Source organism: Salvia hispanica, chromosome 4, assembly GCF_023119035.1.
Source record: "Salvia hispanica cultivar TCC Black 2014 chromosome 4, UniMelb_Shisp_WGS_1.0, whole genome shotgun sequence".
Taxonomy (NCBI): Eukaryota; Viridiplantae; Streptophyta; class Magnoliopsida; order Lamiales; family Lamiaceae; genus Salvia; species Salvia hispanica.
In genome coordinates, this window is record NC_062968.1 from 46034064 (window position 1) to 46058947 (window position 24884).

Sequence of the window (24884 nt, forward strand, 5' to 3'; positions counted from 1 at the left end):
CACTAGTGTACAGTCTACAAGTTGTTACACAGAAGTGGTTTTGTAATTCCCATCGTCAAGCCGATCAAAATTCCTGTAGTACTATTATCTTATACAATTCATTATTTTTAAATTTAAAATTACAGATCTATGCTAAGCAAACATGTGAAGATTAATTAATGCAAGTCTAACCATAAGTTTTATTGTTAGACATAATTTTTACTCGTTCAGCATATACGTAGAATTTTTAATTCTACAAGACATTTAACATAGTAACATGTTTTAGTCGCTATATATAGGAGTAGGCGACATTATCATTTTGCATCAAACAAAAATTGAAATCGATAAAAAGTTAATTTTGTGTGACAACAGAAGTCGCTGTTCTTAATTTGACGGCATAGAATGGCAGATATGGAGAAAGTGAATGAGAAGGAGGAGGAGGAGGAGTTGCCGCCGCCGCCCTCAGACGTCACGGATCAGGTTGAGGACGATGCTAACGATATGGCGCCAGTGGATCAAATTAACAAAGGTAACATAAGTATATAAGTAATGTTTATAATATCTATCACCAGATAAACAAAAACATCGTTTTGCTCAAATAAAATCAATTGCTCTTGCATATTTAGTGTATTTGAAATAGGAGAATCCTTGTGCTATTTGTAATGTTCCTTGCATATTGTTTCACTAACTAATTAAAGTGACCAAGCTCATATTTATCATGGAATAAGATGGAAATAGAAACTGTTAATCTCCTTTTTTTATACACACATATGTATAACTATGATTAAAATGTTCATGTTTTAGTATATTATGCAAAAACGTTGAATTTAATTTGTTTCAAAAGCTGAGACGGAAATGCAAGAGACGGAGATGACGATGAAAGCTGCGGGGTTGAAAATCGGAGGGGGCTTCCGGTACACTCAAGGTGAGAAGATAGACATAATAATAACACTCTCCTCAGAGAGAGGTCTTGGGTCTAATCCCATATCTCTAGACTATAACTATAATCAAGAATGCCCTTAAAAATTCAAGTTTTTATTTTATAATGTACCACGTTTAATTAATTAATTTGTTGCAGAAAGTAAGGTTGGAGAGCAAGAGGAGGAGGGTAGTGAGACGAAAAAGGGGAGTAGTGAAGATGGAGAGAGAGAGAGGAATGAGACGATAGAGTTTGAAGTGACATATGTGGACAATGGGGAAAAAGAGGTTGAATTGGTGTTGGATTTGGACAAGTTCAAGAGATATGCTCCACACTGCCACAACTGCAACCATCTGGCTACCAAACTTATTCTTCGTCGGAAGATTCCTGATCCGAATCCGAACCCGAATCAGATTCAGACAAAAAAATATTGGTTTGTGGTATGGTTTGAGTTTTTCTTCGTTTGGATTTGGGGGAAACTGGATCTCACTCCAGGCAAGCAAGTTCATCAACCTGCAGGTGATCACATCATTAACTGCATTGCCTTAATTTTTGTTAATCAAGTCTATTAATTTTCATTTTCCAGTTGGCTATATAATCATAAATTTGTGTGCTCTTTCTTTTCAATAGATTCTGGAAAGAGTGCAAACAAAGAAACACGCAAGGAAGGTGGAAAAGATCTACTTCCAAACCTACCAAACAAAAATGGAAATGATCCTAAGAGAGGTATTAAATCAAACTTTTTTGTGATCTATATATGCATCCATATATGAAGTTGTCAAAACAATCGTCATAGTAATTAAAAACTAGGATGAATTAAAATTACGCTCACTATCGTAGTTATAACAGCGAGAATAGTTTTCATACATAATGTTAATAGCTTGAGAATTTCATTGAAACTATTTAAAAATTCATGACATTTTTGACATAAACTAGTAAAATAGTTTAAGATTTAAACTAATAATTTTTCTAAAAACTAAGATGATGACATTTCCTTTATTGAAGATAAATGATGCATTTTATTATGCATTAATATATTTATGCGCTCTCCCTTCTCTTTAGGAAAAATCGAAAACGAAGGAGGTGGAAAAAGTCAACTTCCATCAATCGACCAACCAGACGAAAATGAACATGAGCCTAAAGGAGGTAATAAAATAAAAATTACTTAGTGTTTGTGAACTATATATGCATATCTATAACCAAATTTATGAAAGAGGTAAAACAATAATGTTGGTGACTAACTGAAAAATGCTAGGACGACATGTTGTTTATTTACTCTATTTTTGAAATTATAAACTACCAATGATGAATTTATTGAGCAGTAGTATATTTGTGCTCTCTTTAACAGATATTGAAAATGATGAAAATGATGGAAAACACAAGGTAGAAGGGGAAAAAGATAAACATCCATCAACCGACAAACCAGACAAAAATGAAAACAAAGAATTACGAAATGAGAAGAAAAATGAGAAGCAGCAGAAGACTAGGAGAAGTGAATCAGAATCAAGTGATAGTGAAGCTGATACAGGTGATAATCCAATCAACACAGTATCTTATATTGGAACCATATATAGGAAGATGTATTATATATGGAATATGATAATTTTGCCATTTTAGGGAGATGTTATGAAAGTGGTGAAAAATGATTGGTTATGGAAGAAATTGTTGTGTGTTTACTAATTTAAAGTGTTCAGATGAGGAGGAGGAGGAGGAGGACACGAAACCGAAGATTCTAGAGTTACTTACAAGACTTCGTGGTAGTCTAAAACTAGTGGAGATCTTAAAATGCATTGTGTACGGAGGTCTAATCGAGTCCATCACCAGCTTGAGCGTCGTCGCCTCTGGGGCCGCCACAGATGCCTCTACATGTATGTTTTTACATTCATTCAAATATATTACAGTACATCATATTAGTAAATTAATTATCTCTTGATGACATGACAGTGAATGTCTTTGCTATTGGATTGGCACTCCTATTCAGTGGCCTCATTGCTATTGGAAATATGGTAAGGAATATCATTCGTGCACGCCACATGTTATGATCCGACTCTGATTTTTTTTTATTTGTTTTTTGGTATTAACAGCTTGTTGAACTAAAGAGGGGTAGAAATAAACATTACAAGGAGCAACTTGGTGGTAGTAAGAAGAAGTTTGTATTTCACTCCACATTAGTGATACTATCATACCTCGTTTTTGGGCTGGTAGCCCCCTCTACTTTCGCCTTCACCTTTGTCGACAAGTACGCCAAGATTCTTGCTGCGGCTGCTGCGGCTTTTTCTTGCATTTTCATCCTGGCGATTGCCAAAGTTTATACTAGCGAAGACAAACATTTTCCCCATTCCTACATTGAGATGGCCTGCAACTATCTTATCATTTCATTTTTTACCTCGGGAATCGCATACACGGTCGGGTATAGCATTGAAATGTACGTGCTCAAGCTTGGATTGTTTACGTCAGTTGAGCGCGTTAGCTGTTACCATGGTGAGGCCTACTAGGTAAACCAACGAGCTGATCTTCTATTTTGTTTGTTGTTATTTTTGTTTATGCACTAGTTTCATGAATAAATATGTAATCCATGCGTTTCCATTTCATTCACATTTTGATATAATGAATTATGATATCTTTTCATCAAATTAATACTTCCAAGCTTTGCTTCTCATTCTACTTAAACTTGTATTCGAGTGGTGAAGGAATTGTCAATTGAAGAAAAATTGGTGGGAGTAACAACAAAATTATATGCTAGATAGCGTAGTGCAGTACAAAAAATTCCCATAAAGAAACACACTGAAAGAATAGCATAACATTACCATTGTCATAAGCAATGAATCCAACGGGAAAACCAGTTTCATTCCAATGAATAGGCTATTTTTTTATATAAAAAAGGGAACCTACTTAATCTCATCCTACTGATAAATAATTTATACCCAAAATGGGAAAATTGTGAACAAAATCGGCAAAGTGGGGTTAGCTGTTGGACAAAAATAATTTTGAGATGTAAAATTCCCTATAAACTAAAATAAATCCTAGTTGAAGCAACAAAACTGACTACCTTCATCGCTCAAGCAGTAGCAGAAACCCGAGGTGCCATACTCTTTGTGTTACCATTGGTGAGGCCACCTGTACGGTTCATGCGACCGCCTCCATTGCTACTCATGTTTTCAGACCTCTGATATCCATCACGGTTTGAGGACCTGCCACCCCTGCCGCCAAACTCACCCCTGCCATTAAAATCACCCCTCCCGTATCCCCTCCCACCTCCATAGTTCCCACGTCCTCTTACTCCTTCATTTCTGAATCCAGCACCCCTTCCTGGTTGAAATCTCCCCTTGGAATTTCGAGTGTTAGTAGACCTCTTCTCCTCAACAAATGCTTGACGTGAACCAATTGTCACTGGAGAAGCCTGAAACATCAGGTCAATGAAAGAATTATAAATCACATTCAATGATTAGCCACAAGCTTATGAAGAAGTACTATATGGTTATGGAGTTGTTTCAATGTATAAGGTCATACACCAAATGGAAATGAATAAGCTTATTCAGTAAACATGGAGGAAGCTTTGTCATTCATACAAGCCATGTATCCACAGGTGAAGAAGTTGGACACATTATAAACAGAAAATTATAGTACTAAAAAAAAGTAGGAAAATAAGCTCAAACTAAAGGTTGTGCACGGAGGCGACTCAAATAAAGACCGGCAATAACAAACAAATTGGATAGCAGTGAAAAGATTAGTCCACATCCAAAAAAAACTTATACAGGTTGCTTCATGTTGCGTTATAGCATAAAATACATACCTCGAGAGCTTTTTGTACAGAACTTGCATCCTCAAATTCCACAAAGCCAAAACAAAACGCTTGTTGCTGTGTCAAGAATGGATAGGATTGTTAATTTGCATCTCTAAAGAATGACACCATAATAATCATCCCAGCATGTTTCATAATTAATCAAAACCATTAGTCAGACTTGAACATACTCTGTTGCTCCTAACTTGAATTCCATCGCTCTTGATGGTACCAAATTTCTTGAATACTTCCTCAAGTAAGCTCTCAGTAGCATTCATAGGGAGACCCTTTATGTATATTGAGTAGCCATCAGCTGGATAAAGAAAGGACTGGTGTATTAGAATAATAGAAGAGAGCATGACTCAAGCCTAGACAACCAGTTTCTTATAGGAAATGTAAAAACTAGAATATCATGCCTTCACCCTCAGCGTTGTTTCCATTATCAACAGCTTCTGAACCAGAAATAGGTCCATCGGTTACTGTGGAAGAAGGTGGATGCATTGGCTCTACAATCTTTGGTGGAGGTTTCCTAGGAGCCACTTGCAGGCGTGGGGAAGATGCAACACTTTCCTTGAGATGCATCACCTGAACATCATGTAATCTATCAAACATCAGAAATAAGGAGCTGCATAAACCTAAACAAACCATGCACACAGAGTTCAATCACCACTTCTCCATTATGATAACAATAGAACTATGACACAAAGATGAATAGCTAAACTCCATTACTTGTATCCAACTTACAATAGATGCATAAGATTTCTTTGGCAATTCCTCAATTTTGGCACTAGATTGAACAATCATCTGTTCGTCATTTTCTACTTCATCAACAACCTCAGCCACCGGGACTTCTTCTTCAAGGATCGGCACATCACCATTCTCAAGTGAATTGTAAACTTCTCCTGCCACAACTTCTTCTGCGGGAGGTGCGGCATCCTCCGAGAACCTCTGGCTATCCCCCGAATCAGGGACATGATTGTCCACAATTGTTGCTGGGGCAGCAGGCACTAAAAGCGCAGGAGAGGTTTATAAGTTTACAATAGGCAATGAATAGGATAAGTATGAAAGTAAGGTATATAGGTTACCTGGCACAGTGTCATTGAGCACAGCTGGGTTCGCAGGGACACTATCCAGATACCGAAGCATATCATTCAGAACAAAATAACCATTGTCCTGAGGGGCAAGGAAAAAGGACTGCGCAAAATTGCGGCATGACTTGTCCTTCCCCATCAGATAGCCAGTTACAAGAACATGAACTCCACCACTAAAGGACTCTTGAGAATCTACTGATTTAACCTCTGCTAAGAAATCAAGAGGTTTGAGGGCAAGAATCTTCTCATTTATGGCCTGTGCAATCACATCAGAGATCTTTTAAAATCTATTAACAGTTCCAACTTTCAAATACTCAATCAAGAATCAACCTTTACTAATTATTTATAAATTACGCCTCAAAAGATCACTATTTCAACAATTCAAAAACAAATAAATAAGAGGCAGAAGGAGTGGAATTACTTGCATAGTGGTGGTGATGGTCATGGTGCCATCCTCCTGTGGACGACCAAGCTTACTTATGTCCTGATAAAACCGATAAACATGTTCCGGCGTCTGATGCAGAATATGATAATACTGAATCACAAATGCGCTCGCAACCTATCCCCACAAAAGGAACAAAATTAATAATACTACCATGAAATCAAAGACATAAATAACGAAAATCCAAAAAAAACAAAAAAAACTTACAACTTGCGCAGTAACTGGTTGCTGAGCTGCTACCTCTGCTGCTGCCGCCGACATCTCCGATCTCACGAAACGACCTATGACAACCCAAGACATATAAACAAAAAGGTACGCTCCCCCGCGCTTAAAGACCTAATGGATCTTTTCTGTACCAATCAAATCAAACAAAATTCTTACAAATACGCGGAATCAGATCGTGGCCGTACCTGGAAGCAAATCGTAATAGCTGCTCTACAAACTCTGATAAGGCGCCGCAGCTCCGGTGACGGAATCTAGGGTTTGGACGGCGAAAATAAGGCGCAACGGTGGATCGCGAGCGCGGGCAGTGTGGAGAGAGACGGAAAATGAGGGAATGAAAGGGTTTCTACAGATTTATTCTAAAAAATGAGAGAGAAAGAGGGAAATCTTTGCGTGATTTATAATAATATTTCTTCCACTACTTATATTATTGAACTTCTTATTATCAACTTTACAATAATTAAAGACTAACTCAATGTGTTTATGCCTCGTGTGGCAACATAATTACGATTTACGATAATTTTTAATAGGCAAAACGCATTCTTTAATAATTTAATCATAATTTTCATTAACTCGTCGTACCATATTTTCCTTTTAGCAGATCCTTTTATTTTTATATTGAATAACATAAATCATTGATTGAAAATTCACATAGTTTTTCTCCAAAAGATTCGATTTTAATACCGTAAAAGTGTTAATATTTTCTCCAGGATAACAAAGATGATATTTTTATAGACTAGGCTACGTTAAAAATAAGAAATTAAAAAATTCCTTAAGTTTCGATAAATAGGGATTATACGTTAGCCAAGATTAAAAAAGAAAAAGGGACTTAAGAAAAAGTTGTACAAAGATCTAATGAAATTCATGGTGAAAGTATAAGGATCTACTAAAACAAAAAAAATTGTATGAGAATGAAAATTATGATAAAATTGTAAGGGTCTAAAAATGTGTTTTGCGTTTTTAATACAACTATTAGGAACTCAATAATTGCACACATTTATAGGAATGCATTTTGCTTAGCTTATAGATGAATCCATCGGATAATACTCCATTCGTCCCTCATTAATTATCCATTTTTGTTATTTTCGTCCGTAACGCATTAAGAGCATCTACAATGGATGCCCTAGTGGAAGCCCTAGTGAGAGCCCTAGAGGTTGCCACGTTAGCATACCCTATCTTTCTGCAATGATGGAGCTCTAGTGCATGCCCTATCTCTTATCCACTTTTCATTTCAATTTTAAATCATTATTTTTTAATTTTGTTTTTAATTACTATAAAATACCAAAATACTATTATTTTAAACACCACAAAACTTAATTGAAAAGTGGAACTACATCATACCTAAAAGAATACATTAAAACTAAAATACTAAAAAAAGAAAAAACCAAACTAGTCATCTAAATTCAACCTCTGGGCCAAATTCTTGATCATATTCTTAGTCCTCTGTCGGGCTTCCGGATCGGTTTCTTCACGAAGGCTGTTTTGGGCGTCAAGTATAAACCTATACTCAACCACCTCGCGATAACCTCCGAACTCCTCGATCGCCCTGTCCATGAGCTGAGCAGATGGAGGAGGCGCAGCCTGCGGGGGGGCCGCTGATCCAGACGCGCCCGCCTTCGCCTTCCCTTTGGCCTGGGCTTTGGCAGCCTTGGTACCAATGGGACGTCTAAAAGTAGACGTAGGCGTGCCGGAACTCCCTTCCGGCTCAGCGTTCAGATCCACAGGAGATGGGCCGCTGCTCGTGTAATCGCCAGCGGCGGTGTTCTTCGTCCGCTTCGGAGCCGAGGATCCAACCGGTATCCCTCCGTTGAACTTCCCCTTGTCCTTCAAGATCAGCCAAACATTGTACAGCTTGAACTGCCCGAACTGCCGTTGGTACTCGGACAACGACTTGTTGAGGACATCCTCCATGCTCTCACCGCTAGCCCTTCCGTCCATGTTCCTGTTGTAGATATAGCAGAAGTTGTTGATGTGGACCTTGATCCGATCCCAACACTTGCGCAGCTGAACCTTGGTCCGCTTGAACGCCCACTTCGGTTTCACCTCGTTGTAGCGTTCCTCAATGCGATCCCACATCCTGGCCGAAGTCTGGTTGTTGGAGGATATCGAATCCTCCGATACATCGACCCAACACTGAGCCACCTTCAGGTACTCATCCAACTCGTAGTCAGTACGCCCTGTTGCGTACTCCTCGTTCGGCTCGTCGTGTGGGAGTGGGACTGGGACCGATGGCGCCTTTTCTTTCCGCGCCATCTTCTTCCTCCCTTTCTTCGGCGGCGGCCGCACAGGGGCAGGAGGTTGCCCACAACTAGGCTCCATATCCTCAACCCGATACTCCTCGGTGCCGAAGAACGGATCGAACTCAGAGTCGGAGACGAAAGTGGATCCTACAGATCCGGGCGTCTCAACCCGGTAGTCTTCGTGGCCGGGCCACCGGGCGCCGCCGCCTCCTCCAAATATCGGTATATCGTCGTCGACATTATTCGGGCTTGGGTATTGACTCGCATCCATTGTTGAAAGTGTGGATATTGAGAGAATATAGAAGAGAAAGTGAAAGGTTTGGTGAAAAGTGAAGAAAATGGAGTATTTATAGTGGTTTAAATTAGGGTTAAATAATTATAAAAAAAAAAAAAAAAAACCGAAAAAATCGGGCTCGGGCGCGCCTCTGCAATGGGCGCCCGATCTCACGCCCGATCGATCGGGCGGGCGATCGGTCGCGACCGAACTCTCGGTCGCGCTCGGGCGTGACCGACGCCTGCAATGGATGCCCGACCACGCCCAAACCCGATCTCGGCCGATTGGGCGTGCGATCGAGCAACCATTGTGGATGCTCTAATTGTTTACTTTCACTTTTATAATAACTGGTAAGTAAGCTCTATATTACACTAACTTAATTCACTCACATTTTATTATAAAATCAATAAATAAAAGTGAGACCCATATTCTACTAACTTTTTAAACTCACTTTCTTTTACATTTCTTAAAACTCATGCCGGAACCAAAATGGACAATTAATGGGGGACGGAGGAAGTATATTATTTTTCCTATCTTGTAAAGTAAATACTACCTCCTACTACTCCATCCGTCCTCTATTAATTGACGCAATTTAACTGGACACGGATTTTAAAAAATATAATGGAAAGTGAGTGGAAAAAATTATTAAATGTGAGTCCTACTTTTATATGTTTATATAAAATGTAAGTGGAATGTATAATTCATTTCTAAAAATAGTAAAAAGTAAAGTTACCAATTAATTATGGACAAAAAAGGAAATTGGTGTCAATTAATGAGAGACGAAGGGAGTATGGAGTTGGTGAGAAAACCTCGATACACCTACTCCTTCAAAAAAAAGTGAATACCCCCGAACAAGTTTTGTTGGCGTTTAAGAAGTTCCACACAAAGAAATTTCCATATCTTTTTTATAAAAACTCTCTATGTTCCCTATTAATAGAAACTCTTTCATTTTTGGTCCATCCCTATTAATAGAAACTCTTTCCTTTTTAGTCCGTCCCTAAAAATAGAAACTTTATATTTTAGGAAATTTCTTTCACTCTAATTAGGTGGGATCCATTTTTCACTAATTCACTTTTCTTTCTACTTCTCTCTTATTATACTAATTTTGCTTTAAAACCCGTACCATTTCAAAAGTTCCAATTTTTTAAGGACGAATGAAGTATTACGTTTCTATATTGTTTAAAAATATACTGAAGTTTTAGTTTCTCGTAAATTTGTTGCACGCATCCTACTTTGATGGGGTCAAGGATCACAGGCAAGAATCACAGTTAAATCATTACAAAAATAAAATTAAAGAACAAATGAAAATGGGTCATTGAGTAAATCGGACTTGAACACCGTCATAGACTGCATCAACAAGATATAGAACACGCCGTCCACTTAAATAAGCCCAAGTAACCGCATATTTCTTTAGTCAATATTTACTTTTCTAATACAGGCCCATTCATTCATATTGATTTCGTGTTTGTAGATTTTGTATTTGAAAAATAAATACGAATAGGCTTCCAATATATTTTGGAGCTTAATGTCTACCACATGTAGTACTACTATAAAATACACTTTATTTGCTTTTACCATTTAAATTCACATTTGGAGCATATACTAATAAAATGTACACAAAAAAGTTAAGATTGCAAAGTTTTGAACAATTAACTTCTACAACTAAAAAGCACTCAACAAATAACTTCAAGGGGTCAAACATACTCTATCCTAATTAGTGTCCCATTTCGTGTTCGAAAAACGATGGTCAAGTCAAGATAATCAAATGGAACCCTTTGGTTCTACAAGTGATGTCGGAAAAAGAAAATTCTCATGAGTCCTAGCCTTCTACTTAACTAGCAAGAGACATTCACCGGATGGGCGAGGGAACGATGGTGATATGCCGGAGAGGATGCGTGACGTCCACACCTCCTGCGTGCTCAACAAACTGGGCAGGCGAGAAGAAGCTGCCATGGCACACGCACATGATGCTCACCTCAGATTTCGTATACTTGTACAAGAATCCAGTGATGGTCCGGCCATTGGGGCCGTTGCCTGTGGCGGAAACGCAAGGCATTTGTAGAATTGAAGCGGCCCCATCTCGGCCAGTCGGAGGTGGCTTGATCATGCATATGTCTGTCGTTGAGCAAGTTGTGTCCGATTGTGGCTGTTGAATGGCGGATGCCTTGGTGCTCTGGTCTTGACACACGCGTGCTGGCTCTGCATCGGACGACGAGTTGTTGATTTCGAGCTTGTCATTTTGGTGTGTGCCAAAGCTACTCGAGTGACTTCCGGTATCACTACTACTTCCCCCTGAAAATTCATCAACGACATACATAACAAGCATTTTAGGGCTTAGAAACGTTTATTCTCAATTCTGGGCAATGCCAATGCCAATGCCGTACATACAAAGTTCAAGAATGAGTACATATGTAATCAACCAACAATCTGTTTTATTCACACAAACTATACTACTATTCAATATCATAATGTTGGAATACATAAGGTCATTTAGCTAATTGAGGAATAAACCGAACCTACTTTACATCACTTGGAATACGGATTTCATCTAGTAAGAATCGAGTATTTAAGAATTTTGGCGGTGGGATTTGTTTTGTCAATAATAAATAAAAAAAAAAGTAGAACTAGTGTGAAACAAATTCATTAAATGGGACCCACAAAACGATAAAACTATCATCGGTACTCACCTATGTGGGACGTGCTCCGATGATGCGACGAACTTGGCGGCGGCTGTTGCCCGTCCCATGCAAAGCCGTTTCCGATGGGTCCCCAAGAAACCTTGGAGGAGGAGGCGTTAGAGCTCCTCTCTCTCTTGGGTGCGGGCGCTGCTCCTTCTATCTCTTTATCCTTCATCATGCCTCTGGATTTCTTGAATTCCCTCTTCATCCGAGCTTCCCTCCTCTTCATCGCCTGCATCTCTCTCCTCTTCTGCAGATCGTCGTTTTGAGCATTATCAAATTCCTCGGAGAGCCTCCCCTTTTCCCTTTCTAAACTAGTCTTGCTCTCTGATTTCGCGTAGCAACCCCCGATGGATAGCTCCAAACTCAGCTCCATTTCGTTTTCCATTTCTCGCCCCATCTCATATATCTTAGAATTTGGAATTGGGTTACGACATTGTCGTTGGTATGTATGTCAATTGTCAATCTTGTGTTTTGACTAGGTTTGAATGGTTATACAAACAAGCACAAATTGTGCAATCTGCCACGTGGAGGGATTACAGCAGTCGAGAGGGCGGTTATTGACACGCAAGAGGATAAAAAGGTTGCTAGCTTCGGAAGAGGTTCGGAGTTAAGTGCGGATTTTGCTTCTAATTAATCCCTATTAATTAGCGGCTCCTACAAAATCAAAAGATTCCACATTTACAACTTACAACTTACAAGAACCTTTTAAGTTTTAAGTTTTAACCAATTTAATTAAATACATTATAAATATGTAGTTGTGAATAATATGCAAATTAAAACTGAAAATAATACTCCAATAAACAGAACATCTAAACTCAAAATCAGTTTCAATTCTAAATTGGTTTTAAAATAACTAAATCCCAGATTTTCTGTCAAAGTTGATTACTGATGATTAAAGCCGAATTAGTAGTCTTATTATTCAACAATTTTTTGCTCTGCAGGACACGTGTCATACATACCTCGTTTTTCGTGTCGCTTGCGGACAAGGACACGTGGAAGAATCTAGATGCCCCATGCGTATCTGGGCTGTCGCATTCGTTGTCAGTTGTGAAGGCAACGTGGCGGATTAAAGTGCCAATACGTGCCATGGGGCCCGCTAATCTAGTTTAACGCACTTCTCCACAGCTATGATATAGGCTTTTCTTGCTGGCGCCAATGAACCTTTTTCTCGAACCGCAGTACTCTTTTTGTCCATTTTTTATAATCTTATTTTTATTAGCTTTGAATTTAAGAAATGGTGTGATTTTATAAAAAATTAAATAAAATGATATAGTAGAATGTTAATCTTAATTTGTATGTTCTCCCTTCGTCCCTTTCTAAGTGAATCATTTTCCTTTTAAGAATATCTCATTCTAAATAAAATATTAATAAAAATAGAAACACATCAATCTCTCTATTTTTTTCCTCTCTTATTTTGTTTTCCTCACTTAATTTACAAGACAACACTATATAAAATCTTGTGCCTAAAATAAAAATGCTTCACTTAAAGTGAGACGGGGGGAATGTTAATTTTATAATTGAATGCGAATGTAATAAATTAGATGAACATTAAATCCGCTTACTTAGAATGAGGTAAATAAGACTTTAAATTGTAGACACCCCAAAATAGCAAAATAGAATATTATTTCACGCACAGAAGGAGTATTATTTTAATAATGTATATTTATATTTATATTTATATTTATAATTATATTTATATTTATATTTATATTTATATTTCCATTATTTACTTATGCATATGATGCAATTAACTGCAATAATCACACGAGATATAACTCATATAAGGTTATATTATGTTGATGTGAATTTGGGAAGTGCCAAACCAATAGAAGGAACGAAGACATCCAATGAACCACACTAGAGCTGAGATCTGTTTCAAACATCAATATACCTATCAAGATGGTGGCCAAATGCCCTTCTACGACAACCATTGTCTTCATTATCAAAAGAACTTCGCGTGAGTACCTTACACACCTTAATCGGAGTCCGGATGAGGAGGTTATGGTCGTTTTACGAAAGTCGCGTAGTCCAATAGGCAAAACGCCCCGACTCCAGAGAGTTTACCCGACTTCGGCGAGGAAAACGCCCGACCTGGGTTTTTTGTGTGAGTTGCGTTTTTGAACGCTTTTTGTCTCTCTTTTTTAGCATTTTTATCCTCTTGTATAAATACCCATGTCTAGGGTTTTTGCCATTAAGCTTTGAACATTATTGAAGAACAAAGACTCCATTTGTGAGCACCCATCTTTATTTTGAAGATTTATCAAAATCCCTTGTGGTTGTATTCTAATCTATTGTCGGGCTTAGGTTGAATGTTAAGGTATGCTTGCTAGTTCTTGTGTTGCTAGTTGGTGGAGCCATTAGGTTTTTGTTTGTGAAAGTAGCCATTGAGTTTTCTTTCTTGAGCTTTAATCTAAATCATAACACTTCTCATCTTCTTCTTCTTCTTCTTCTTCTTCTTCTTCTTCTTCTTCTTCTTCTTCTTCTTCTTCTTCTTCTTCTTCTTCTTCTTCTTCCCAACTTTTTCATTGTTATATTTCTTGTTTGGGTATCTTTTGCAAGAACAAATCCGGGCAACATATGGTTCTTGAATCCACAAGATTCACATTATATGTCAATGCATGTATAAAGAGAACTATACATTATACTCTCTTCGTCCCATAGTAGATGTCACACTTTGGAAATGGCACGAGATTTTAGGAGATGTTATTTTGTGTGTTAAGTGGTGAGAGAAAATATAATTTTATAATTGATGTGAGAGGAAACTTTTTCTAAAAGAGGAAATGTGACATCTTTTATGGGACAAACTAAAAAGGAAAGTGTGACATCTACTATCGGACGGAGGGAGTACTTTTTTCCGTCCCAGTCTAAGATAGTTGAGTTATTTAATTTTTTGTCAAAAATCTTATCTTCTCACATAGTACTTTACTTTCTCTTCATGTCTCTTATACTTTATTCTCTACCTTATTTTACATTCTCAACTTTAATCTTTAACACATCAATTTCTTAAATCTCGTACCCAAAAGACACCTTGGGACAAAGGGAATACTATGATATAGGAAAACTAATAAAATGTCTCAAATTCATTTGTTTTGTTACCTAACAATTACTCACTGTCCCCGAATAAGAGTCTCGTTTTAGTCCATCTGCGAATAAGAGTCACAGTTCACTTGGTAATGGATCTCACATTCCACTAACTTATTATATTCACATTTTTTTTAAAACTAATATGTACAAGTGAGATCCATATTCCACTAATTTTTTCCACCCACCTTATTTAACATTTTCTAAAACCCGCGCTGCTAAAAAATAGGACTCCTAATAGCGAACAGAAGAGAGGGAGTAATATATTTTGAACATTTGGTTTAAAAGATAAATTCTCAAGATAGTCCTAGTATTAAATTTGAAATGTAACAGTACCTAGTATAATTTGCAAAAGCTTTAAAGGATTTAACATAAAAAAAACTAAAAAATTATTAGATCTATATATATTTGTTCTCGAACGGCAATGTAATATTTGTTATTTTTATCAATTTATTATCAATTTATTGATATGTTAGTAAAGTGGAAAGTGAATAAAGTAAGAGAGTAAATAAAGTAGGGAGAAAAAGTAAGAGAGAGAATACCAAAAAAGGAAATGACTCATTTATCTTGGGATGTCCCAAAAAGGAATGTGAGTCGCTTATCTTGGGACGACGGGAATATCATTTTTCCAAAATAGGTGAAAAAAGAAGGGTGACATATGTTATGAGACGGGTGAAGTAATTACTATTATTGAAATTTTATTTGCAATATAGGTAATTATGCATTTACAAGTATTTTGAATGATTAGTGTAAATTAATGTGAAAAGCATAAGAAGGAGCAATCATTATGGGAGTTCTATTATAACGCAGAAAAAAAAGAAAGAAAGAAATGATGATATTAATGGGTGGACATCCATTGTGGGTTCTCTAAATGACACATAACACAAGTGGGCAAAAATTGTACTCCCTCCGTCTACAAATAAATTTATCATTTTGACATTTTCATCTGTCAATCAATAAACAACCTATTTGCTTTTTTATAACTTTTGGTAATGGACCTCATATTTCACTAACTTTGTCTCACTCTAATTTCATTATAAACCTAATATATAAAAGTAGTACTCCATCTAACTTCAATTCACTTTTTCAATTCACTTTCTACTACATTTTTTAAAACTCGTGTCCGATCAAATGTGCTTTTGTAATGATGAACAAAGTAGCTTTTTTAAAGAGACCCTATGACATGTGGCCACTTGACATAGGAGTTTAGGACCATGTGACATAAGTTTTAATGTGCAATTGGTAAAGTAAGAGAGATATGGAAAAAACACTCCCTCTGTTCCCTCATAGTTGAGTCATTTTTTCATTTCGAGAAGTTCCCTTATAATTGAGTCACTTCCATATATAGTACTCCCTCTGTCTGTGAATAGGAGTCCCGTTTTTTCATTTTAGTCCGTCTGCGAATAGGAGTTCCGATTCACTTTTACCATAAATGGTAATAGGGTCTTACCTTCCACTAAACCATTCCACTCATGTTTTATTTAAAACTAATATATACAAGTGAGACCTCTATTCCACCAACTTTTTTTTCCAACCACTTTTCTTAACATTTCTTAAAACTCGTGCCGCCTATAAATGAGACTCCTAATGGCGGACGGAGGGAGTAACTTTTTTCTCTATCTTACTTTACTTTCTCTTACTTTATTTTCTCTACTTTATCCATTTTCTACTTTATTCTTTCTACATTTTTCTCTCTTACTATTTTATCTATTTATTTAATACACTCAACATCCATTTCTTAAACTCAGTGTCGAAAAGTCTCGCCTCAACTATGAGGCAACGGAGGAAGTAAGAAAAAGAGAGTGAAAAGGAAGTGGAAGTAGTATTCGTGGACTGTGGGTCCACATTATTAGTAATATGTAATTAGTTAAAAACTAACCATATTTAGAAATTGTCTAATTTTAGGGGACAACCCAAAATGGTAAAGCTAGTCTATTTTTTAGAACTAAGGGAGTATTACAATTTGAATTTCGAATTACGAACTCCATTAGAACTACTAAACCATGATCAGATTATCTAAAACATGAATTCTCATAGGTGCGTGTGAGTTGACCTAATAATAAAATGGTAGGCCAAAGATTTCGTGTAGAGTCCACCGCGACACGATCTTTTAATTTATAATATTCATATATCTAATAAAAAAGACATGAATTCTCACAAAATTCTACTTCAATTTTGGCCGCAAGGGTACTAAATCAGGCTTGAAATTGGCCGGTGATCTCAGTATGGCTCCAAATGGGGCCTGACGCATATGAAATTTGCAGTTGATGAATCAAGTCTGACGACAAAGCGCTACTTAAGGTATTTGTAGTGCCATTGTTGGAATAAAACACTTCAAACATTTTAAGATGGGAACACTCAACTTAGACAGGATAATGCAACTTATAAATCCAAGATTAGACACAAGGAAATAGTACATAATATCCATCCCTTTCATGCATGAACATATTTATATCCACAAACATGATGTCTACTCTGAAAATTATTAGACAGGGGACGACAGGGTGACAAGGAGTTGGCCATTCATCATACTGCAAAGCCAAAATCAGATGCATAAACGAGCGAGTCCGCTTAAGATATGAGAAATCGGGTTATAAAGATGTAAGGCCAAGAGCTCAGAGTATTACCTCTTGATGTAGTAATAACAGAAATCGGCTAAGATGAATGTCTGTACAACTTCTGTTAGCAGAACCATGGGAAGCCACGCGTAGCTAGCTCCAACCAGGAACAAGTATGCACCAGCCGAATCATATACCTGCAAAATTCAAGAGATCAATAAGGACTGGCACTGGCAGAGCCCGAAAACTCAAAATTCACATGCTCACCTTGATGATCCAATGAGCACATCCTAGAAATCTTGCAACACCGAGTGCAAATACGTAATTGGCTGTGAATGGCTCTATCATCTGAGATGGAATTGAACCAGAGTTAGACAGTTTAATTGTATAGATAGCAATCTGAGTAGTAGGTTGACCTACCTTGGTGTTCTGAATCATCCGAAGCTGTGGCAATACGCAGATGGACTCCACGTAGACAGAGAAGGCCCACAGCATCCGGCCAGCATGAGCGTGGTGCGTGTAAGGATGGATGAACAGGGCTAGAATTGCAGAAGGAACCGCCTACAAAAGAGAGGAAACAGCTTATCGCCTTGCAAGGATCTCCACAGTTAAGCAAAACAATAACAAATGTAGCTCAAATCCAAGAGAAATGGTGAATTTGATTTACCACATAATACAAGGGCATATTGTCCAAGTCTGCAATGTAGGTCGACTTCAGCTTGAACCTCATCATGTATACGACCCACAGCGTTGCCACGAGCGTTACAAAATCGAGAAAAGTGTGAATGTCGCCCTCCATAAAGAAACTGCAACATAATCTTGGAGCCAAGAACATGGCAGTGAGTTCTTGTGTCTTCAGAGAAAGGCCTACAAGCCATAAGATTTCATCAAAGAGTTGCAACAAAATACTAAAAGATTTCTTTATTTGAAGTCCTCACACTACAAATTTGCCCATTCTCTACATTGCTACAACGATACCGTAGTACTATATGCTAAGCAAAGACTACGGTTAATATCAAGGAGACATATTCATCCAGATTAGTATTATGAGAAAAGCACTATAATTCATAAATGTGGACAGATCTTGAGTTCTGTCGATTTTTATTAAACATTATTTCAATTTATATGGCATTCATTGAACTAATGATACCTCAATGGAATACGAAAATATTCTGAAAAATTTCACACAAACTCGGCCAATTGAAGAAATTAAAAACGACTTTTTTTTGCTATAATTCCTATTTATTTAAAAATCAGTTTTTATAATTTATGATTTTTGGTTTTATTTCATAATTATATTTCATAAAATGTATTCTTAAATTTTAGAATAATGGAAAACGAATTTATCTGTATAAATTTATAATTCTTCTTTTCCAGCTCTTTGGGCATTGGAAGAGTTTTTTTATATGTACGAGTAGTTTGCTGTGACGTAACTTAATTTCTTTTATTTAATTAGAATAAGGATTTACCTAATTTCTTAATCTTTAAACCCTTCTTATATATAATTGAAGAATTTATACAAAGAATGAGTTAGAAGATTATATAATTACTTTATCGACATATGCCGCGTACTATTATGTATAAGCATTTATGCAATTTTTATTAACAGTTTTTAATTAAATAATTGACGACGTGGTAAACCGGTAACTAAGTGATCAAATACTAATATAAATTAAATTTTCTTGTATATTCTACTTCACTATTAAAATTCAAATTTTATACTATGTTTATTTCGATTCTGAAATACCTCTAATTTGGTTGTATAAACGAATCAATCTTGAATTCATTGAAATGGAGCTTGATACTTGAATTATGAATGCTTAAATCTCGAGTCAATTCAAATATAGTTTGAATCATAGTAGCTCCGAAATAAAATAACCGTCAAATTAGTTGAAATAAAAATCATTCAAATATTTAATAATATAATATTTGAATGATTTTCATAATTTAGAATGATCAATTGAATTAATTTTATATTTCTTTATTTATTTTTAAATATATTTTTTTTTACCGTAAATCTTTATCCTCAAATACCTAAAGGGTAAAAAGATTTTAAATTTAAACAATGAAAAAGGAAAATAATGCAAAAGTACTGACTAGATAATGTATAATGTAAAAGTTAAAATCATGAAATTAATAAAAAAAAATCGGAAATAAACCAATTATCGGTGTCCATCAATTCTGATTTTGGCAATGAAGAGGTGAGAGATGGATGTACCTGAGCAAGATTTTTTAGTAGTGAGCTTGTAAATGAGGACCAAAATCCCGGCAAAATGGATGGATTCGGAGGCCACGAAGAAATGGTTGTGGTCGTGGACGAGGAACCTGAGCGCCACCAGCGCCGCCAGCATCGACACCGTGGCCACGAAAGTCTTCACCTTGGTGGACTGCCGCCGCACCAACGCAAAGAGCTTGTTCAGCGGCGCGCTCCTCTTCCTCCCCATCGCTGCCCAAATAGTTTATTTACTTTACTTATAAAAAAAAGGTGGAGATTATCGGAAATAAATGTTTGTGTGTATGTATGTAAAGAAAGAAGGCGTTGAGTTTCAGGTGACACGAAGAGGACATGCAATGGATTAAGCACGCTACGGTATGGACTATTATTATTATAATTTAAGGTTTTTTTGGCCCTCTGCCTAATTCTCAAAAGTACTACTCCATCAAAAAGCATCCGTCTGCTGGCAAACTTCTTAATATCTACTGTATTAGCCAACCCTAATGTGTCACTATCAGCATAATTGTTTGATTTGAAAATTAAAACAAGCATTTATTCAGCGTTTGGTTTGGTTGTTAATAAACGGTTGAGAGGCAATTAGTTCTGCAACTAAGTCACCACCAACGAAGTTTTGGTAACCTATCCAACAAATCTCTTCAAAACTATCCTACTAATTGACGGAAATTATATGTTAAAGCATACCAAAAATTATTAACTTCAGTCATTTTGGATAAATAAATACTACTACTTAACAAGAATAATCAAAATCATTGACATAGGAATTTGGGTTTTTATCATTATAAATTTTAAATGCTTAATTCGATTCAGATAGCAGTTGGTGGAATGTATTAGTAATTGCCCCCGTTGAAAATATTAATACTATACATTAGTAAACTTTAAAAATTTATAAGCATTTATTCCAGATATAGGGCTGCCAAACTACAATCTATCAAGTGTCAAATCTCAAAATTTAAAGGATACAACCTAGGTCATTGATTCTAATAAGGTCAAATATGAAACTTGAGTACAAAATATAATTAGGTAATTCCTATGCTAGTGTTTGCTACATGCTTCGCTACCCCCTACTCAGATCACAAAAAAACTCTTTTGGTTCACCAAAATTTCCCCTAAATCAAGAAAAGATACACCTCATAAAGTAAAGGAGAAGATAACTAAAAAATTTAACAATTCTAGTCACTCACATCCCTTTCTTTTTTACACATTGAACTTGAGAGGGATGACTACCTGAGTTTGTCTTCCAACCTTGAACTTTTGTTCTTGAAATTTGTGGTGCAACTGATAAATAAGAAGAACAGAGCTCGTAGCTATCAATCTTAATCAATCACAACACTGATAAATCTGTTGTATTCACTTCTCTGCAGTTCCGATCTTGAATTCCAAATTTACAGTTCCTAGCAGCGAAGGCTAACATGACCTGGAATATAAATACACAGCAATAGAATGTAGATTCAGAGGAGGGAACTCAGATATTTCTCTGAAGTCCTGATATACTATATCGTTAAGATTTCAGTATTAGATGGTCCGAGCCGAAAGACATAAGAAATTCAGAATAGACAAGTGTTAATAATGTATTATGGCTCCAATCATGGAAGCATCTTTACTTCCAAAGGACTAACTAACAAGTTCAGTAAGTGAACTATACCTCATTTCTGAGGGGTATATTAACCTACATTTGGAATTTAGATTGACTCAAACTGCAGCAACTTCATAAGACAAGAACACATAACTATAAAAAATTTAGGTTCTCATGGCATCATACTTAAACATGCAAAAAACAGTTTCTACCCGAGCTACAATTATTCCCCAAAAGTGATCTGAACATATGTAGTAATTATCTACTAACTACTGGGAGGCTGCCCAAGACAGTTTTAATCAGAAATTCGGAATATATTTGTGATACCAGAAAGTTACATTACCTCATAACCGAGATTTATGATGTTACTTTCTCCGGTTTTTGTGTAGTCTGAGATTTCCCATCCCTATATGTGCAGGAAAAAAAAAGATGAGCTGAGAATCTGCTTGCCGAAATGGTTTAGCATATCTATCCGAATGCATCTAAACAGATAAAGAAATGCCAAGTGCCAAATCCATGCCATCAGTATGTATTTCCATATCCTAGGTGAACTCAAGTACTGATTATTCAACCCAGGACTAGATCCTTTGAGATGGACCTATGGGGATAAAAAACTAAGTACATTTGAGTTAGCTTTTGAAGAAGAACTCCATCTTTATCGCCTAGGCATTTACACGTATAGAATTGACTATACATCATACCATAACAATTCAAGTAAATTACTTTTCACATAACTTAATGCTTGACTAGATTGGCTACACATTACAGAAAACAATTTGAATGACTTACTTTACTGTTCACGTAATTTGATGATCGACAATGGCCTTTGATAACCATCTTCCTTCTCTAATGCCTTCAATGTTTGTGCATTCCCATCTTGCTTCTCTTGTGGCTTTGATTTTGGTGCACCTCTTGATTCTGGTTTCCAGCATGCCCTGAGAAGTGACTCACCCAACAACTCAGCGATATCTGTAGCCATTGATTCAGCCTTCTTAACATATGGAAATTGTTCCTCTTCAAAGTGATTAGACAACCACAAATACATTGACACCACTTGGTGCCTAGTCTCAAGGTCCAAAAGCTCTGCATCATTACGAGCAGCACATTTGGGCATACCCATAGCTATATTGACTGGAAGCTCCTGAGCATATGAATGAGCAAACTTCATCAGATGGAACATTGCTTTAGGGTCCCTGATATTCACTGGGGCAAAGCAAAAGTGGAATCGGTCTTCCAGTGATAACCCCTGAATCCTCTCCAGCATATTAGCTATTTTCCTTATGTGCATATTCTGAGCCAGAAAATAAGACCCATCAAGGCGGCAGTTCTCACTAAATTTCTCAAGGAGCTTGGGAAATTTAAGATCAGGAAGTTGTGCTGCAAATAGCTCAACTTGCTCGAAGAATGGATAAAGGCCGACTCGTTTAACCACATCAAAAGGCTTCTTCAAGCACTCAATCAAGTACTCCAAATCATCTAGATGAAGGGTAGTGGTCAGTCCATCAGGATACACACTGCCTCTCCGACCAGCTCTTCCAGCGATCTGTTTCACCTGTGATGCTGGAACTGGGACCATTTTATCACCATTGTACTTAGTGAGGTTATAAAAGACAACCCTTCGGATATTTAAATTTAATCCCATGCCCACAGCATCACTTGCTACCAAGATGTCATATTCATTATCTTGCTCGTTAAACAGGGACGCTTGTTGGCGGCGAGTTTCTGGTGGCAAGGCACCATAGATCACACAGCAACGGTGTTTTGTATATTTCTCAATTGCTAATTTAACCTCAAATATTTCTCTCCTCGAGAATGCAACAATACAGTCTCCTGACTTCACATTTTTCAAATCTCCTATGAGGGTCTTTGCCTCAACCACAAGAGGCTTAAATCTCTCATAGCGCTGTTCCACAAGTTCATCCCCAGTATCTGAACAAATTTTCCGAATCACATCCAAAACACTTGGATCGCCACATAAATGGATCTCGTCAGCTTTCAGGCCTAGCAATGCTCTAGTCCATGCATAACCCCTGTAAGGATCAGCTATCATCTGAATCTCATCAATAACAGCCACTTCATATAGCTCATCTGTTGATACCATCTCAACAGTGCAAGCAACATGGTTCGAGAAAGGAAATTCCTTCTTCTCCTGCCCTGTGACTAGACTGCAATAAACACCCGATGCATTCACCCTATCAAAAACCTCCATGGCTAACAACCTAAGAGGACTACAATAGACCCCTTTCTTTGCCTCCATAAACCTTTGCAGTGCATTATATGTTTTGCCACTGTTAGTAGGACCACAGTGATAAACAATCTTCCGCTTCATTGCTCTAGCAAATGGGAACCAAGTGTGCGGTTGAGTCATGTCCGCAGACTCCACCATTCCCCTAAACCTCTTAATTTCATCAGGAAACTCTTCCATGCAATATTCCACAAAGATTGGGAACAAAAACTTATCAGCTTGATCGCCAGGACCGACTGATACCAAGTACTTAACCAAATCATTGCTACATTTCTTCTTGAAAAAAGCGGCAAACTTTCTCCCAGCAAGGGGGAAAAATGAGGCACCAATATAAACGGCCAGAGCCTGGTTCGAAGCCCAACCAGACTGACAAAAACACCTAAAAATCTCGTTCACGGTATCCCAATCACTGCGGGACTGCATCTTCGAACCCGGGGCATCTTTAAGCTCTTTATATATGTCTAATGGATCCTTAAGCGATATCTCAACAAAATTCAAGGTCTTTTCCTCCAGCCCCGTACATTCATTTTCAGGCTCAAATATCATTTCTTCTCCATCAAGATCATTCGCTTCCGCTTTATTTTCAACAATTTGAGTTGAATCGAGGGTAAGATTATCATTTTCCGACAAGGAGCAAAAGCAATGTCCACGAAAATAGGGGGAAACGCCAAATTTGGTAAACAGGATAAGCTCGCGCTGCGGCAATTGTCCATGGCTAGGAATTTGTAACGCGGAAGTTGTACGAGCTAGGGCAGGACGGAAATGATGGAATAAATTTCTAGTCTTGCAGGAATAGAGAGAAAAGAGGCGTTTGGCCGCAGCTCTTGCCATTGATAAATTTGATTCGGGAAAAATCAAAACGCCCAAAATTTAATTTCTATAGCGATAACAGGTGAGAATAAAGTAACCTACAGCACATACTTCGTCGACAAGGGAGATGAATTCATCAACCTGGAAGGCGATTCAAGCAGCTCCGGCGGCGGCGGAAGATTTGAGCCTCGCTATTCTGATGGAAGATTTGAGAAACACGAAAATTATGACTTCTAAGTTCTAACAATGATGCGAGACAAGATGCGTTGTTAAAATTTGAAGCTAATTTCTAAATCTACTAAAACCCTAACTAAACCTTCGACAATTGAATATAGAAATAAAAATTATATTTTGATATGTAAAAATGAAATGCTATTATATTGAATTACTACTAATTTAATAACCAAATGTGAATAATATTTCATTAATGCACCAATAAAATATTGGAAAGCTTGGTACTCAAACTAATAAGTAATAAGTCACAACTATCTAGATGTAATTTTAATTTTACTAAACCGGGCCGATTTTGTCCCAATGGTATGGGCTAAACTAATTGCATTGGCCTAATCAATTAATTCCTTGTTGGGCTTCATATTTGTTTAAACTTAGAAATAAATATGTGAGAACCCATATCTAATTAAATAGTAGGCTTTAGCTAAACTTATTTAATCTTTGGACTTTAGATTTAACTTTGACTCAAGTCTGGTCCATTACATTTGTCCTCAAAAGCTTATATTGTGTTTGATATTGAT

At 37.0% G+C, this 24884-nt stretch overlaps 5 protein-coding genes across 7 annotated transcripts; 1 reads left to right on the forward strand and 4 right to left on the reverse strand.

Annotated features, from left to right (window-relative positions):
* The first annotated feature begins 326 nt into the window (after nucleotides 1-326).
* LOC125185173 (membrane protein of ER body 1-like) lies at nucleotides 327-3526 on the forward strand. 2 transcript variants are annotated; one of them, XM_048081669.1, is made up of 9 exons: nucleotides 327-508; nucleotides 824-904; nucleotides 1058-1417; nucleotides 1529-1624; nucleotides 1961-2044; nucleotides 2247-2426; nucleotides 2593-2766; nucleotides 2843-2904; nucleotides 2983-3526. In XM_048081669.1, exons 1-9 carry the CDS (start codon nucleotides 382-384, stop codon nucleotides 3391-3393), a joined length of 1575 nt encoding a protein of 524 aa, XP_047937626.1. In that variant the 5' UTR covers nucleotides 327-381; the 3' UTR covers nucleotides 3394-3526. The 2 variants fall into 2 exon arrangements, with proteins under 2 accessions (XP_047937626.1, XP_047937627.1); XM_048081670.1 differs by lacking the exon at nucleotides 1961-2044.
* A 144-nt stretch (nucleotides 3527-3670) lies between these two features.
* LOC125185694 (nuclear transport factor 2-like) lies at nucleotides 3671-6807 on the reverse strand. 2 transcript variants are annotated; one of them, XM_048082274.1, is made up of 9 exons: nucleotides 6623-6807; nucleotides 6420-6493; nucleotides 6192-6329; nucleotides 5765-6026; nucleotides 5424-5686; nucleotides 5102-5264; nucleotides 4871-4992; nucleotides 4692-4757; nucleotides 3671-4298 (listed from the first exon to the last, which is right to left on the reverse strand). In XM_048082274.1, exons 2-9 carry the CDS (start codon nucleotides 6471-6473, stop codon nucleotides 3957-3959), a joined length of 1410 nt encoding a protein of 469 aa, XP_047938231.1. In that variant the 5' UTR covers nucleotides 6474-6493; nucleotides 6623-6807; the 3' UTR covers nucleotides 3671-3956. The 2 variants fall into 2 exon arrangements, with proteins under 2 accessions (XP_047938231.1, XP_047938230.1); XM_048082273.1 differs by having other exon boundaries at nucleotides 5096-5264; nucleotides 6623-6806.
* A 3739-nt stretch (nucleotides 6808-10546) lies between these two features.
* Nucleotides 10547-12080, reverse strand: LOC125223588 (ninja-family protein AFP3-like). Its single transcript, XM_048126794.1, has 2 exons — nucleotides 11636-12080; nucleotides 10547-11240 (listed from the first exon to the last, which is right to left on the reverse strand). The coding sequence occupies exons 1-2, from the start codon at nucleotides 12024-12026 to the stop codon at nucleotides 10798-10800; spliced, it is 834 nt and encodes a 277-aa protein (XP_047982751.1). The 5' UTR covers nucleotides 12027-12080; the 3' UTR covers nucleotides 10547-10797.
* Nucleotides 12081-17073: 4993 nt separating this feature from the next.
* Nucleotides 17074-20862, reverse strand: LOC125222126 (ER lumen protein-retaining receptor erd-2.2-like). Its single transcript, XM_048124592.1, has 7 exons — nucleotides 20729-20862; nucleotides 19487-19714; nucleotides 17936-18135; nucleotides 17689-17829; nucleotides 17536-17616; nucleotides 17338-17465; nucleotides 17074-17241 (listed from the first exon to the last, which is right to left on the reverse strand). Exons 2-7 carry the CDS (start codon nucleotides 19710-19712, stop codon nucleotides 17196-17198), a joined length of 822 nt encoding a protein of 273 aa, XP_047980549.1. The 5' UTR covers nucleotides 19713-19714; nucleotides 20729-20862; the 3' UTR covers nucleotides 17074-17195.
* On the reverse strand, nucleotides 20496-24220 carry LOC125222125 (DExH-box ATP-dependent RNA helicase DExH18, mitochondrial). Its single transcript, XM_048124591.1, has 3 exons — nucleotides 21867-24220; nucleotides 21421-21483; nucleotides 20496-20918 (listed from the first exon to the last, which is right to left on the reverse strand). Exon 1 carries the CDS (start codon nucleotides 24151-24153, stop codon nucleotides 21868-21870), a length of 2286 nt encoding a protein of 761 aa, XP_047980548.1. The 5' UTR covers nucleotides 24154-24220; the 3' UTR covers nucleotides 20496-20918; nucleotides 21421-21483; nucleotide 21867.
* Nucleotides 24221-24884: the final 664 nt, after the last annotated feature.

Coding starts and splice junctions, on each gene's coding strand:
- LOC125222125 (XM_048124591.1), bottom strand. CDS start 24,153: ATGGCAAGAGCTGCGGCCAAACGCCTCTTTTCTCTCTATTCCTGCAAG.
- LOC125185694 (XM_048082273.1), bottom strand. CDS start 6,473: ATGTCGGCGGCAGCAGCAGAGGTAGCAGCTCAGCAACCAGTTACTGCG. Junction 6,330..6,419: donor AACCAGTTACTGCGCAAGTT/GTAAGTTTTTTT, acceptor TTGTGGGGATAG/GTTGCGAGCGCATTTGTGAT. Junction 4,299..4,691: donor CTGTACAAAAAGCTCTCGAG/GTATGTATTTTA, acceptor CTGATGTTTCAG/GCTTCTCCAGTGACAATTGG.
- LOC125222126 (XM_048124592.1), bottom strand. CDS start 19,712: ATGGGGAGGAAGAGGAGCGCGCCGCTGAACAAGCTCTTTGCGTTGGTG. Junction 17,830..17,935: donor ATATGCCCTTGTATTATGTG/GTAAATCAAATT, acceptor TCTCTTTTGTAG/GCGGTTCCTTCTGCAATTCT. Junction 17,466..17,535: donor GTGCTCATTGGATCATCAAG/GTGAGCATGTGA, acceptor TGAATTTTGCAG/GTATATGATTCGGCTGGTGC.
- LOC125223588 (XM_048126794.1), bottom strand. CDS start 12,026: ATGGGGCGAGAAATGGAAAACGAAATGGAGCTGAGTTTGGAGCTATCC. Junction 11,241..11,635: donor TCGGAGCACGTCCCACATAG/GTGAGTACCGAT, acceptor ATGAATTTTCAG/GGGGAAGTAGTAGTGATACC.
- LOC125185173 (XM_048081669.1), top strand. CDS start 382: ATGGCAGATATGGAGAAAGTGAATGAGAAGGAGGAGGAGGAGGAGTTG. Junction 2,427..2,592: donor TGATAGTGAAGCTGATACAG/GTGATAATCCAA, acceptor TAAAGTGTTCAG/ATGAGGAGGAGGAGGAGGAG. Junction 2,767..2,842: donor CGCCACAGATGCCTCTACAT/GTATGTTTTTAC, acceptor ATGACATGACAG/TGAATGTCTTTGCTATTGGA.